Source organism: Dunckerocampus dactyliophorus, chromosome 16, assembly GCF_027744805.1.
Source record: "Dunckerocampus dactyliophorus isolate RoL2022-P2 chromosome 16, RoL_Ddac_1.1, whole genome shotgun sequence".
In the NCBI taxonomy this organism is placed as follows: Eukaryota; Metazoa; Chordata; class Actinopteri; order Syngnathiformes; family Syngnathidae; genus Dunckerocampus; species Dunckerocampus dactyliophorus.
In genome coordinates, this window is record NC_072834.1 from 1,263,460 (window position 1) to 1,279,558 (window position 16,099).

Sequence of the window (16,099 nt, forward strand, 5' to 3'; positions counted from 1 at the left end):
TCCGTGACCACTGTGCTGTGAATGCGAGGTGAAGTGAAGGGGAAGGATAGGAGAGATTGAATGACTTGTGCCCATGGTGATGTGTTGGTGCCCTCATATAAACCAATGGGAAGAGGATGCTTTATTGTGTGTTGAACAAACAAAAAGGTAAAGAATACCAAAGTGCCCCACGTGTTTTCTTCCATTATACTCTTTTCATTACAGAACTTCTGAGCATATCTCCATGTCGCTTTACAAAATATCAAAGCCGCCCTCGCATCCTTTCATTTTTCACTATGTGGCCCTCACCAGTGAAAGTTTGGACACACCAGTCGTAGAATGACCTTCCTCTTCGAACAAACGGCAAAGATAAATAACAGTGGCCTCAGAATGTCTTAGCACACAGCCTCTGCTTGTGCTCAGAAGTCATGCTGTGCAGCTCCGTCGCAACATGGCCTTACATGTAAATGTCGGACGCTCGGTTAAATGGAACCAGATGAGCCTCCTGCTAGTGTTTGAATGTCATTCCACTTCAATAATAATGATCTTCTTGAGGACATATTGTGCAGATGTCTTAGGGAAACCAACAAAGCATTTCTATTTGTATTCAGTAGAGCGCCAAGGACATCGCCAAACATAATGTGGGCATCAGGTGTTTTCTTCACGGAAGCTCCATTTGCTTGACCTGGTGGGTCCATGGGTGAATTCCTCCCTCCACCTGTACCAAAATATACCAGGTATTACAAGTGCAGGGTGTGAAAGTAGAGGAAAGTGGTGGAAATTGCGGTGGAAGACCATAATTTTTCTTATTTTCTGGAACATTTTCTTTATTTTATTTCGTAAAAGATGTATAAATACGTTGTAGGGATTGGGCGTTCGAGTTTATAAAAACGTTCAAGTACGTCCTTGGTATTGAATGTGTTAAATGAATACTTGTTGGTAATTATTCTAATGAATGATGTAAGAGATACAGTATGTGAACACCGTGTGTGGACCACAGACACTAGAAACAAATGAAGGCTACAATGACATTGATGGATCTTGATGAACTTCCCTCACTGCACTGACGTTTGCCATTTTATTGCATAAGAACTTATTTCAGCCTGCTTCCCTACTGCATTTCATGTGAGGTTTCAGTGTCCCTGTCCTAATAGCTACCACTTTTCACAAAGTAGCTTGGCAATGACCTGCCATGAAACGGTGGAACAATGTGTTTGACCTTTTCATTTGTTTATTGTTGCATGAAGATGAATCATCTGCTTCTTGTCCTGCATCCTGTGAAGCTCTGAGTGAACATTTCCAATGGTCTCCTCTTCTTTTCAGGAGGGATTGCAACGTTTTGTACCTGGAAACCCCACAGGATGTGTTGCAGGCACGGCCATCAATAAGCAGGGGTGATTTTGTTGCACTCATAAAGAAACGCAAGCGAGGTGAGGCGCTACTCATTTTCAACAGATATGTCTCAACTAGTTGGCCTCCTTTTAACAGACTGGCACCTTCATCAGGGGAAGTTTGAGCAACGTCAAGTGAAGAGCCAGCCGTCACTGAGCAGTGGCGCGCAATTGCCAATGGGGAGGTGTGATATCGCCCCCTTGTGGTTGAAGGTCTAATGCACGCGTTAGTTTTTCCGTTTGCTGAAATGGTGACGTTATGTAATTACTTTTATATCAAATAACGGTGCTATAAATGAGAGAAAACACAAAATGATTCAGTTGATCGGGTTTACATAGGAAATTACACTGGTGGGGGTTTGTGTGTGTTTGTTAAAACACTAAGGCTGCCAAATGATCAAAATTTTCAAATCAATTAATCACCATTTGCAAGTATGTCTGAAATATGCCCATTGTTACTATGAAGCCAAGGATTCAACGACAGGCGAGCATTATGTACATGTATGTATGTATGTATGTATGTATGTATGTATATATGTACGTATGTACGTACATATGTACGTATGTATGTATGTACGTATGTATGCATATATGTATGTATGTACGTATGTATGTACGTATGCATATATGTATGTATGTACGTATGTATGTACGTATGTATGTATGCATGCATATATGCATGTATGTATGTACGTATGTATGCACGTATGTATGTATGTATGTATGTATGCATATATGCATGTATGTATGTACGTATGTATGCATGTATGCATGTATGTATGTATGCACGTATGCACGTATGTATGTATGTATGTATGTATGTATGTATGTATGTATGCATGCATATATGCATGTATGTATGTACGTATGTATGCATGTATGTATGTATGTACGTATGTATGTACGTATGTATGTATGCATGCATATATGCATGTATGTATGTACGTATGTATGCATGTATGTATGTATGTATGCATGTATGCACGTATGTATGTATGTATGTACGTATGTATGTATGCATGCATATATGCATGTATGTATGTACGTATGTATGCATGTATGTATGTATGCATGTATGTATGTATGTATGCACGTATGCACGTATGTATGTATGTATGTATGTATGCATGTATGCACGTATGTATGTATGTATGTATGTATGTAATAACAGCTCTAAATGAACTAGACATGTCAATCAAGCTAAAAGATAGCACACGTCTGGAAAAAACGATTTACTTAAGTAGCACAACATTTGAACACACGTGTTATTATGAGCAATGGGGGGCGGCGTTCAAGGACACCACGTCATTTTTTTAAAAGTTGAATTCACAGTTTGAGTGGATTTTCTGGGATTTCTGAGCACACTCAAATGCTGGTAAGAATGTCCACTTCTTCTTTGTCTTTCTGTTTATTTATTATGAATCCTGCATGGCCCTGCGTCAAAAAGTGATTCATCATAAATTTACGACTTCATTCTCGTGAATGTACAGCTTTATTCTTAAAACCTCAGATTATTAATTTTTTGAATGTGGCCCCAATACTCAATACGTTAATTAGGCTAAACATGTTAATTAATGTAAGGAATGAATGACTGACAGGCCTATAACAGAAGAAAAAGTCAGAATAAATAAGATAAATAATCTTTATTTCCATGTCTGTATTTATAAAATGGTGCCCACATTGTCCACAAGGCAATCCTTTCATGTTTTCCCAGGTAGGATTCAGGCTCTAGAGACCACACTGGTGCCGTGTTGACATGCGCCCACTTCATTTGGTGAGGGCAAACATTCAAGATGCTGATAGTCCTGCTTAAAAAGGGCCAGCAAGTCTCGAGAGCCTGAATCCAGAGCAAACATTTCACTGTCATCATAAAAGTGACTCCCCCAGGATCCATCGCTGCTCAGTGTAAACCAGACAGTTATTTCACAAATTCTTCATCATTCCCACGCCAGAAAACACGAGCCATCCGTTAACCAGCGTCAGAAATGAATCCTACGTCGTACTCGTCCACTACAGTCACGCACAAAACCCCAGAAACGGTAAAAACCAAACAAATCTAATCTACAAAAAAAAGGTAAAGAAGTGCTGAAAGGAAAAAAAGTCATTTTTTTCAACTGTAAAAGGTTATTATTACAGTAACATGATTCCATGCAATCGTATATTCATCTTCTGTACAGAATTGAGGATTCAGTAGTAAATAAGCCTACACAGACCTCTAGCGGGCCAGCGGGCCAGCGTGTTGCCAAGGAAAGGGGCACACGTGGTTCTGTCTTTCTTTGGTGTTCAAAACCTCTTGCTAAATTAACTGGCGATATTACAACCTTCTCAAAAAAAGATTCCCATCAACACTTTTCCTTTTGACGTGCACAAAGGGGACAGAAAAAAAAGACAACCACTGTGACCCAGTCCGCGGAGCACCGAGGCCCGGCACCGAACAAATGATCGAGAGTTAAAAGACACAATCTAAACCTTGCGTGTTCATTCAGTCGAGTACATTATTTTACTTTAACCCCCCCCCCCAAAGTGAGTTCCAAAAGCACTTTGAAAGCAGGACGAGCAAAGAGGGCAGCGCACAAAGCACACAACAAACTACACACGTGTCCAAAAGATCACTTTTGGGGCATCAAGGACTGGTGGATTGAAAATGCAATGAAACATTCATCTGACCCACGTTTCATGTGGCGGTGCAGTGGGGGCTTTATAAGGCATGCTTGTGAATGAATGATGAATTACTCATGAGAAAGGTCTTCTCGTACGGGTGGTCTTCTGCTTACGACGTTTCGTGTTACAACCCTTCCGGGAATTCATTAAAAACTGAATTTTGGTCCGTAAACGCAAGGCTCGCGGGAGAACGAGTTCACTTTTGCACTGCGTTATGTCCCCCCCCCCCTCGAGCGGCAGCGCGCCAAAGAAAAGGAAAGCCGTCATCATGGAAGTGACAATGAACATCATAGAAAGAAACCAATATTAGCTGCTCAAGTGTCAGGACCATCATTAAGGATAGGATGAAGATTATTAGATGCCAATGAATGCTACAGGGGTCATGGAGTCTGTGCGCTGTTACACGGGGAGGAGAAGAGGAGCCTGGGACAATATTTTAAGAAGGTAGGACAAAAAGTCTTCTTTTTATATTATTAGAATTTTATTTATTAATATTCTTATTCTAACGTATTTTACGTCCTTCATGTGTCAGTGTGGCTGACTTATGTGCCAACTTACATTTAAGTTCCGACGTACATCACAGCCTAGGAACACAACGCGTTCACAACCGCCTGCAGAGCGGCGGGAAATCCAACAAGAATCCCGATTTTGCGCTGGTGGATTGCAACCAGACTGTAAGCAGAGCATGAACGTGCGAAAAGAAGAAACAAGAGCTGTCATTCTCTGAAAACCACATTCCAACGCAAACAGGCTGTTCTACCGCTCATCAAAACTTTTAAGACCGTGGCCTTAAAGCAGGGGTGTCCAAAGTGTGGCCCACAGCTGTGATTTTATCAGCCCGCAGCAGTCGAAAAATGTAAATTAACAAGGAAACTTAAAAAAAACAGCAGCAGCAAAAATGTAAAAAAAAGAGAAGAGTTGTAATCTAGCAAGAAAAAAAGCCATAATTTCACAAGAATAAAGTCATAGTTGAGGAAAAATGTCATGTTAGTAGCATGAAGCTGAAATATTAAAGAAAACAAGTTTTATTTTTATTTTTAAAGTCAAAATCAATGAATAAAGTTGTCATTTTTGGAATCTTAGGTTGGGGGAAAACGTATATCATGGGAATAAAATCCAAATATTCAGAGAAGAAAATACACAAGAGGAAAGTTGAAATATTTGGAAAATTATTAAAAAAAAAAAAAACAGCAGAAATTTGACCAGAGCAAAGTCCAAATATTAAGAGGAAAAAATAATTTTTGAATGACAAAAAAGTTGCAATTTTATGAGAATAAACTTGTAAAATGAGGAAAAATATCATTTTAGTAAAACAATGTTGGAATCAAGCAAAAATACATGATTGTTTAAAAAGAGTTACAATTACGAGAAGGAAATGTGCAAGAGGAAGGCTCAAATGAATTACTTGGAAAATTTTAAAACACAGCAGAAATGGAAAAACAGCTCTAATTTTAACAGGAATAAAGTCAAAATATTAAGAAAGAAGTCATAATTGAACGAAGAACAAAGGTCGCAATTTGACAAGAATAAACTGGTATGACTGTGGAAAAAAGGTCATTTTTAGTAGCATTTAATGATGTCATACAAAAAGATCCATATAGCTTTGTAGCATCTCTGTGTTGCTTTACTAAATATCAAAGTGGCCCTTGCTGGAAAAAGTTCGGCCAAAATCTGCACTTCAATTGGGGAAAAGAAAACAAAAGGCAATTAAAATATCCGGCCCGTTCAAGGACGGACAGTCGTCTTGCCTTTGCCATCGGGAGATGAAGGAGCGTAAATGGCTGACAGTCTAAATGACCTGAACGACAGACTTTAGTGCCGATTTGGACTTTTTCATAAAGGTAAATGTCAAACTTCTGAGTTTAAAAACAGATTTTCAACCTCTTGCTTTTGTGTCTTTTTGCATTTTCTGGTTACAATCCGCCAGCGCAAAATCTCATGACAGTAATCCTTCGTTTATCGTGGTCAATAGGTTACAGACCTGATCGTAGCAAGTGATTTATAAATCAAATATTATACGTGGAGCATAGAAAAGCTGTTTACGGCCTTCTAAATACAGTTTTTAACATTATTAGAGCCCTCCAGACACGAAATGACACCCTTATTGCCACCTTTACACTCCTGCTACCCAATATAATAGACATAATAAGAGGAAATACGCCATTAAAGACATAGTTGTGTGTGTGTGTTGCTGGAAATATGTTGCGTTGGACAGGAAGTGAGGTCGGGGGTTCAGATTAGCTCGTGTTAGGGATTATTGTGCCTGGCAATCAAGTCTGGTGCTTGTGTGTCTCATCGCTGACACCTAGTGACCAGTGTAGAATACGACACATCATCATGTCTCTGAATGTGTCTTTTGAATGCCTTAGATTTCTATTGCAGTTCATTTAGCTTGGAAACGCTTCATTTAGGCAAAACATAGGTACAGTCTGCTTCAATATTACATATTTTGGACTAAGGATAGGCTGTACTGAAGCACAAAACAGCCTGAATTACCAAGGATGATATTTTTGAAAAACCGTGATGGGGTGCAGCACAAAGTGGTGAGGGGTTACTGTACGGTTTGAAGAGTTTGTTCAGGAGGGTGCTGTACAACGTGAGAGACTTCAAGCCTGCAATGAACACACAGTACAGTACTACGTATATACAGTACAGTACTACGTGTAAACAGTAGAATACTACGTATATACAGTAAAGTACTATGTGTATACAGTAGAGTACTACATGTAAACAGTAGAGTACTACGTGTATACAGTAGAGTACTACGTATATACAGTAGAGTACTACGTATATACAGTAGAGTACTACGTATATACAGTAGAGTACTACATGTATACAGTAGAATACTACGTATATACAGTACAGTACTACATATATACAGTAGAGTACTATTTATATACAGTAGAGTACTACGTATATACAGTACAGTACTACGTATATACAGTAGAGTACTACGTGTATACAGTAGAATACTACGTATATACAGTACAGTACTACGTATATACAGTAGAGTACTATGTATATACAGTAGAGTACTACGTATATACTGTATGAATGCGGACCGCGCTCCACGCTGGTGCAAGACGAGCAATAACTTACAAGAGCCAAATCATTTTAAAAAATCTGTCGCCCGAAGGACGCGCACGGTAAAGCTTTGAGGCGGACCACCTCAGCACGAGCGCAGACGGGCAAAGGCGGAGAAAAGACGGAAGCGTGATGAGGATGCTTGGTGATCGTGACATCACGCGCCTCGAAAAGGGATTTGCAGAAGCTTGGGCGGTACCACCAGATTAGCGTGGACTCGCACACACACGCACACACACACACACACACACACACACACACACACACACAGGTTTGGTAGCTCCCTACAACAGACATTTTTCACTCCCCACCAAGCAATCTCTTTTTTTTTGTTTTGTTTTTAAGCGCCCCACACACTCTGCATTATTAATATCCGTTCCTCTGGCCCCCCCACCCCCCCTTTCAAGTTCAGTTCATGCACCGTACTGGAAATGTGCCTCATTCACGCCCACACTCACAGCAAAGCCAGCGGGAGCACACACTGGATGCCTTCTCACTCACGCCTCTCTACTGTGGAGCTGCGGTGCGTCCGACAGCAGGGAGGAGTCTGGAGCGTGGAGATGGGGTGTTTTTGTATGAGGGACGGGGGCCTGTGGCTAACAATGGGAGTGTGTTTGAGGGGGGGCGGCTTAGTCCTGCTGCCATCTCCTCCGGTACTTCTTCTCATCACCTGCCAAAGCCAGAAGAAAAACTGTAATCGTACAGAAGGCCGACTGAAAACATCGTAAAGAGGCGCTGTGAGGTTTGTACCTTTCCATAGAAGGGGAGATAAGAATTTAGGCTGCATTAGAAATGCAGAGAAGAAAAGAAGATAGTGAAAAGGATGAAATCCTACCAGATTGAAACACTCATGAGAACATTCAGTGGCTTTCAGAAAGACCACAGATGTTAAATACCAAAGCCATGGAATTACCATCAAGATGGTTCCTGGAGATATACTTCAGTGCCTCGTCAAGGAGGATGACCGGGATAGAAATTTTCAGGACCACAATCCACTGAGACCAGCGAAGGGGGGTGACCTGGAAGATCAGCTGGACAACAGGAGCGTGGGAAGAGTTAGGGACTCATGCAACAACGCCTAGCAGGTGACCGGGCAGACGGTCGCTACAGTACAGGTGGTCCTCTGTTTACGATCATTTCCTGGAGATGCAAAAGTGAAACTTGTACATAACAACTGGGCCTAAAACCTGCAGCAAGGCCAACACAAGTTAGCATGCGATCTAAGTCATCACTGGAATTACAACAGGAAAGCAGTGTGGATTATAGACGCGGTCTGGAGAAACGCCTTCTCCGACGGCCAGGCAGGACGTCCAGCGGCCTGCAGAGCAGAGGAGCCTCGTGCTCTGCTAGAGTGAGGTGGATGTACAACGGACACGCAGTGAATGTTAGCGCGGTTGTCTAGGGCCCGTGACTCTGATTCATCTGTTCTATCGACCATCATCATCATTCATTAGTGGCGAGTGCCGATGCATTTATACCTTCAATGCGTTTAATAACGAACAACAGGGGCCATCTTTTAATAAGGGTGTGAGGCATACTTAGGGCTTCAACTTTGGGATGTGCATTTAGCGTCTGCCGCTGGTGAAGAGAGGGGGGGTGTACTGGAGCTGAACCTAATCTAACAATTCCAACAGTCGCCTTTATAGCAAATGCTGATCCAAAATTGGAGGAGAACGTCAACTTCAAGCGAGCGGGAGGATTTGGAGGGGGAGGAGCGAGGCGTGCGTTGAGAAGAGACATTGTTACGATTCAATTACTTGTGGATTTTCACCGCTCACTGGTAGGCATGGACGCGAGGACGTCGGGTTTAGCATCTGTAATGTACAAAACATACTAAAGTGGCCCCCCTGCATCCTTCAATTTGAACCCGTGACCTATAACTTCTAGCTGAGATGTGGGCTTAGCATTAAATAAACAATATGCAATTAGTTATGCCACCCATCGCCATAACAACCTATAATGTATCGTTGCAAAATGTCCCCACAAATCAACAAACAGCCGAAAAGAGAAGTACTCACTGGCAGAGGCTCAACATACAGGATGAAGAAGTGGAGGGACAGCGAAAGGACAATGGCTCCCAATAGCCAAATGTTGACCCAGGGAGGCATTCTGAGCAGGGACTGGTTCTCAGACAAACTGTAGGGGGGGGAGTTGCATACATCAACACATGCTGACAATATGACAGTAGAGACCAGGGCTGAACGATTCATTGCATGTACAAGCAAAAAGGAGGAGGAGGTTATTATATCAGGCAACAAGTGACTTGTATAATAACTGACAATAGTAAAAATTGTAGCACCTAACACCACAGTGAGGGTTCATGACATTGATAGGTGTGCTTGATAACTCTTTAAAAAAACAAACAAACATCATGCAGCCCTCGTGGAGACATACATGGTGTGTCTGGCAACATTTGGGTTACATCACGTTGGGATAGTACACAAAAAGTGTCCATTGACTACAATGAATGCATCACAACAGCTCAGTAAAAGGGTGCTAGCAAGTATTTGGCTCCATCCACAATGTTTTTGCTGCAATAGTAGTTTTCACTCTTCTGGAAAGATTGTCTAAAAGAACCTGGAGTGTGTCTGTGGGACTTTTTGTCCTTGAGGTTGGGGTTTTGTGCACTCATCCAAGCATGCCTTGTGCACTGGCGGTTTTTGCTACGGGCCACATGGGCAGTCGCCCAGGGCGGCATTCTCTAGGGGGCGCCGCAAGGATGAAGGAGGAAAAAAAATATTCATATTCATTTGTGGTCAGGATACTGCTCACATGAAGCGGATAAAGCCAAACCAATGAGAGATGAGATTATTATCACAAATGGACATACGTCTCCGTCAATGTACACGAGGAAGTTAGGATGTGAGTGCGGGATGCAGGGACACATTTCACTGATTAGTTAGTTCGCGTTTGAGGCCTACACAGGGACAAGTTCGATTGCCGAAAATGGCAATGATTGGCCACAATGTGCAGGGAAATTGAGAGGTCACGCACGTCGATCAAAAATTATGCACGAGTGTACACGGTGGCATTGATGAAGGGATGTTGTGCGCCCCAGACAGAAAAAAAACAGTGTGCCGTACACCAATCCCCCATTTTGTACAGTTAATTGCTTCCAGACCCAACTGTGATGAGAATTTCTGCAAAGTAGGACTCCTTATTTCTAATCAAATATGTTTGTAGTTAGAGCAGAGAAAAGCTGTTTATGACCTTCTAAACATTTTTTTAAACAATATTAGAACCCTCTAGACATGAAATGAAATGAAAACCCCCTATAGTCACCTTTACATTCATATTACCCAAAACAGTAGGCATCATAAGAAAAAATAAGACATATAGTCATAAATAAAACATAATACAGACTCACACACGTTAGCATTGGGAGAGTTCCTTGTTTTGTTCCTTTTTTACTTCCTGTGGTGGCTATTGCCTTGTTATTGGAACATATTAATGAAAGCACATGCATATATAAGCAAATTAGATGCCTAGAAGTATTTTCTATCATAAAATGGCTACATGAAGGAGAAGGAAGATACAAACGTAAGGCATTTAGAAATTGTTAACTGTAGTGTAATATCCGTGACGTTGTGTGCGCCTTTAAGAGGCGGGGCCTGGGAAGTGACAAGCGTGACGTCAGCTAGCTCCTGTAGACTTGCTGAGTGTTAGCAAGTATTGCGCAATGACAACACCACCAGTATTGCATACTGTATTGTAGTATTACACACCTGACACTAGGTGGCAGGAACGTTACATTGATGAGACACTAGACAATACCAACGTGAGTCTGTTATTTTCTATCATTATGTCTACTATATTGGGTAATACTGTGTAAAAGTGTCTGTAGGAGTGTTATGTCATGTCTAGAAGGTATTAAACAGGTTTTCGATGCCCTACTAAATATTCCATTTATAAATAAGGAATCCTACTTAGCAACACTTTACATATCGCAGTCAAGTCTGAATCAATTAACCGTGATAACCGAGGGATGACTTTATTGTGTTTTTGCGTCTTGTCACACAGTGGTGACACACTGTATAGTCAAGGAGAAAATGATTAGAGCACCCTTGTTTCTTCAGTTTCTTGTTCATTTTAAAGCCTGGTACAACTAAAGGTACCTTTGTTTGGACAAATATGACGATGGCAACAAAAGCTCATAGCTCATAAGAGGTACATTTTTTGGCAGTAAAATGCTGTAGCTATTCATGTAAGAACCTAAGTGATTTTGATTATCATCAAGAAAAACATGGAAGTTGCAAGATATCAGCTCTTAAATGAAACTTCCATGAGCTATATTTGTTGTCATTATACTTGTCCAAACAAATGTGTCAGTATTTGTGCCAGGCATTAAAATGGATCAATAAACCGAAGAAACAATCCATGACTGTATGCTGGGATATGTTGGGGAATTAGCGCCCCCCTGTGTTGCGTGAGTGCCCCTGCGCCTGCAACAACTTTGCGGCTTACAATTGTTCAAGAGGCCTTGGCTGATGAAGAATTAAGATTCAGGAGGTCTGTTCCAGCTCCCACTTGATGAATTAATTGATTGTACTCGTAGTTATTGAGGTCTGGTGGTTATTGTCTCTGGAGAGCAACTGCAACCATAAATGCGGCCTTCAAAACCAATATTTCCCTTTCTTCTCCAAATATTTGTCTTCGCAAACTTCTTACAAAAGCAAGATGAAGTTTGTTTGCTATGCTCATTATTTGCGATGGGCGTGTTGTGTGTTCTGACATGGAAATCGTGCAGTTATCCCGCAGGCGGACGTGGAACGCTTTCTCAGAGGGAGTGGTGTCCTGCCATGTGACAGCGTCGCTGTCAATTATCGCCATCTTACAGTTGACATTTGAGCGTGACATTTTAAAAGGAGACGACGACTGACCTGTTGAGGGCGTTGAACATTTCGATGGTGACCAGCACAGACAGGGCCATGGTGGTGGGATAGCGGGACTCAAACACTTCACAATCTATGCCCTGGAACACCGGGTTCTCCTGCGTGCACTGCATGAAGTGTCTCTGTGTGGAGGCGGGACATCACCATGTCATCATTGTAACCACAATCAATAACATCTAGTACATATGAAGATTAAAATGATCATTCAGAACCACAAAAGGCTGAAAATCGCTGAGTGCGAAATCACTGCCACGTCATTCAGAGAGAGAAACAGCGGCACCTCGGTCCGTGTTTGCTTCGGTTTACGTCGAAAAACAGGGAAGCCAACGACTCACCAGCTGATAGAAAGACACCTGCGGTCCCTGGTCATCAAACAGGTACCACCATGTGGCTGCACTCACTGTCCCAAGACCCACGTATCCTAGGACAAATAAAACATACTATTGATATAGTCCATCCAAAGTCAAGTACTGCAGATGCGTTGCCTTTCAGTCCATCACTGCAGTGAAGGAGCACAAGTGGAATAATAGAATAAAAACTGCTAACTTGAGCAACTTTCCCCCCCCCCCCCCCAAACAGGTGCCGCAAAGCATGCTGGGAGCCGGCATCGCTCTCACGTGACTCTGGGAGTGATTCTGGCTTCCCAGTTACGCGTTTTGAGAGAATTAGTTGATATTTATTATTCCCCACAGTAGTAGTAGTTGACGTATGTGTGTTACTTATCTGCTACATGTTGTGCTGTCGTTTTTGTGTCATTTTCAAGTGATTAGCTTAAATCTTATGAGGAAAAATAACATTTTGTAGCATAAAGATAAAATATTAAAAAAAGAGCGTTTTTTTTTAAGCCATAGTATGCTGAAAAACAAAACAACAAATTGTAATTTGTTAAAACAGTTGTAATTTTGGGAAAATTAGGTTGAGGAAAAAGTTTAATATTACAAAAATTAAGTGAAACTATTATGGGAATAAAGTTATAACTATGAGAGGAAAATGACAAGAAGAATATAGTCGACATCCTTGGAAAAACGGCAGAAAAAAAAAAACTAATTTTATGGTAATAAAGCCAAAATATCCAAAGAAAAAAATGTTATTGAAACGTAAAAAAAGTTGTAATTTTACGGGAATAAAGTCATAGCATTATGAGGAATAATAATGTCAGTTTAGCAGCGTTCTTTGTCAATTGATGAAAAGTGTTAAGGCACGGAAAACAGCTCTTAAGTAGGTCCTGTACCTCCAATGGCCAGGTAGCGGAAGAAAAGCCATCCCGAGATGAGAGGTTCTTTAGGATTACGTGGCGGTTTATCCATGATGTCCAGGTCTGGGGGGTTAAAGCCCAGGGCGGTGGCAGGCAAGCCATCAGTCACCAGGTTGACCCACAACAACTGGACAGGTATCAGAGCCTCCGGGAGACCCAGAATTGCCGTCAGGAAGATGCTGCAGAGAAACAGACCTAAATGAGTTGTGGAAACGGACGTGGAGGTGACTGCGGTGTACCTCACCATACGACCTCTCCCACGTTAGAAGAGATGAGGTATCTGATGAACTGCTTCATGTTGTTGTAGATGGCTCGGCCCTCCTCTACAGCAGACACTATGGTGGAGAAGTTGTCATCAGAAAGCACCATCTCCGATGCCGATTTGGCCACCGCTGTGCCAGAGCCCATGGCGATGCCGATCTCTGCTTTCTTCAGGGCGGGGGCGTCATTCACACCATCTCCAGTCTAGAATGTGAGAAGGTATTGTTTGCATTCATGTAGAAGTGCACCACATCATGCGGACAGACGTTCCTAATATTTTCACTATGACTGAGGGCCATGGTCAAACTCGACATTATTTCACTTTAGAATATAAACGATTCATTCCCTCATTCATGCATTGGAGGCTTGAAAGCGTATCTGCAAGGAAATATCGTTGTTGCCTTAAACCACCTTCCCGAGCCGAGCAGGCTTTTCATTGCCGAGTCTTAGAGAGCAGTTTTAGAAGAGGAAGACTGAAACATATCACACCTCACTGACCTCTGGTCATGTTCTATTCACAGCCCATATCTGGAGGAAGAATAAAATGCACTTCCCTATCTCACAACAGGCTAGGCAGATGCAATATAAAAGATAAAAAATACCAAAACAACATATACTGCAATTTCCGCACTATAGCGCGTATGTAAGCCGCACCCACTCAATTTAACAGTGAGCGTAATATGGCTAGTTAAACCAGAAAAGTCATTCATCGCCGTTGTCCTGGGAACTAAAGTCCATTAAAGTCGTCCTCTTCCGCATCACAATTGAACAGCCTCATAATTCTTTCGTCACACACGTTGTCAGTCTCTCTCCATCTTCCATTGTCGCTCTAGGAGTCACTTTTGTCTCGAGGCAAATTAGCCATTTAGCTTGAGCTTTCTTCATCTATAACGCAGTAGTCCAGCCTTTTGAAAACCCGTTGGTGATTGTGGACGGTTGGCAGTTGCAGTAGCCCAAACAGAAGCTGTAGTAATTCTACACTTGATCAAACTTAGTGAAGATGTGTCGGAGACCGCTGCATAAGACTTCAAAACGTGATATTAGCTTCCACTTCACTCGTCCACGTCACTACTTCCTGAAGCTGCTCTCTAAGCATCATGGGAAATGTGGTTTTTAGTCAAATTGGTTATGGTTTTTAACATTTGTAGAGCCCAGTCGTCATGAAATGTAAGGCACTGATTTTGTGTTCATGTTATCGTGCGTGTTGCTGTAAACGTGTTCCGCGATGAGTGGGGGGCGAAGTGACGTCGTATTAGCTTGGTGTGGGGTTACGGCCGTGACGGTAACCCATGTTGGGGATCATCTTGCCTGTTGTGCGAGCATTCAAACCTGCAATAAAAGCCTGTTGGTCAAGTCTAGCGTCTCACTGAACATGACAGTAACGTTACTGACACCTAGTGTCCAGTGTAGAATACTACATATCATCACGATGTCTTTGAATGCCTTATTTTGAGGTCATTTAGCCATTTTTATGCTTGAAAGTGCTTAATTTATTTAACAAATGCATCAAATGTGCTTAAATGTGCATATTTTTGAGTAAAAGTCCACATTCATCTATTAATTACTATATTTTTGAAAGGCTGTGATAAAGTGAAGCCGTGAAATTGGAAGTGCAAAGTGGTGAGGGATTACTGCCATGAATACTAAATATACGTGTACTGTAGTTGGGGACTTCGTAACAAGCTACTCCACATGCGGCGTACTCCAGGTGACAAAACTGGCACAAACCAGTTATTTAGTTTTATTATTAAGTTTTGATAGTTGAAATGGACAAAACCGTGCTTGGTGGAAACGATGCCATCTGCAGTCATGTCCTTCATTCTCCTCACCATGGCAGTGATCTCGTCGAAGGACTGCAGGTATCCCACAATCTTTGACTTGTGAGCAGGTTCCACACGCGCGAAGCATCGGGCGTGTTTCACGGCTTCTTTCTGGGCTTCCGGGGAGAGGTCATCGAACTCACGGCCGGTGTAGGCCTTCGCCTTTACGTCCTCCTCCTCGCCGAAGATGCCGATCCGTCTGCAGATGGCCACCGCTGTGCCCTTGTTGTCCCCTGTGATCATGATGACACGAATGCCCGCCTCGTTGCACAGTTTCACCGAGCCTATGACCTCCTTCCTGGGCGGATCCAGCATGCCCACACAGCCGATAAATGTGAGGCCCAACTGAATTAAGACAAGAGGATAATGATGTGGCATATAAACAAACAGTAGTAGTGACTCAGCAACGGACGTACAAAGGCTATCAGCTTATCAATTACGTAATCACACTGTACAAAAAACAGGAGGTCACTCACCAAACACCCACCTCACTCATGGTAGTTTGCATAACAACAGAAAGTCAACACACATGGAACCTCATCTACCGCACCACACGGACATCAAAATAAACACAGATGCACAAAATACACGTAAAATTACACTTCTACCGACCGCAAGGCATGCTGGGTAATGTTATGCAACATGCCACACCGGGGCTGTCCAAAGTGTGGCCTGGGGGCCATTTTGAAAACTAAAAACAACAGCAAAAATGGAAAATCTGTAGCAATTTTACAAGAATGAAGTCAAAATATTAAA

General features: G+C 42.1%; 1 protein-coding gene across 3 annotated transcripts in view; it reads right to left on the reverse strand.

The window, feature by feature from the left end:
• Positions 1-2,409: 2,409 nt before the first annotated feature.
• atp2a3 (ATPase sarcoplasmic/endoplasmic reticulum Ca2+ transporting 3) overlaps positions 2,410-16,099 on the reverse strand; it is a 51,392-nt gene continuing 37,702 nt past the window's right edge. The window contains exons 14-22 of one of the 3 annotated variants that reach the window (XM_054754758.1): positions 15,353-15,688; positions 13,507-13,727; positions 13,239-13,441; positions 12,343-12,428; positions 11,996-12,129; positions 9,134-9,251; positions 8,029-8,146; positions 7,866-7,896; positions 2,412-7,785 (exon numbers count right to left, since the gene is read on the reverse strand). In XM_054754758.1, coding sequence (XP_054610733.1) covers positions 7,892-7,896; positions 8,029-8,146; positions 9,134-9,251; positions 11,996-12,129; positions 12,343-12,428; positions 13,239-13,441; positions 13,507-13,727; positions 15,353-15,688 — 1,221 coding nt within the window. In that variant the 3' untranslated portion in view covers positions 2,412-7,785; positions 7,866-7,891. Of the gene's footprint in view, positions 7,786-7,865; positions 7,897-8,028; positions 8,147-9,133; positions 9,252-11,995; positions 12,130-12,342; positions 12,429-13,238; positions 13,442-13,506; positions 13,728-15,352; positions 15,689-16,099 lie in introns of all 3 variants that reach the window. The other 2 variants (XM_054754756.1, XM_054754757.1) reach the window with 2 other exon arrangements.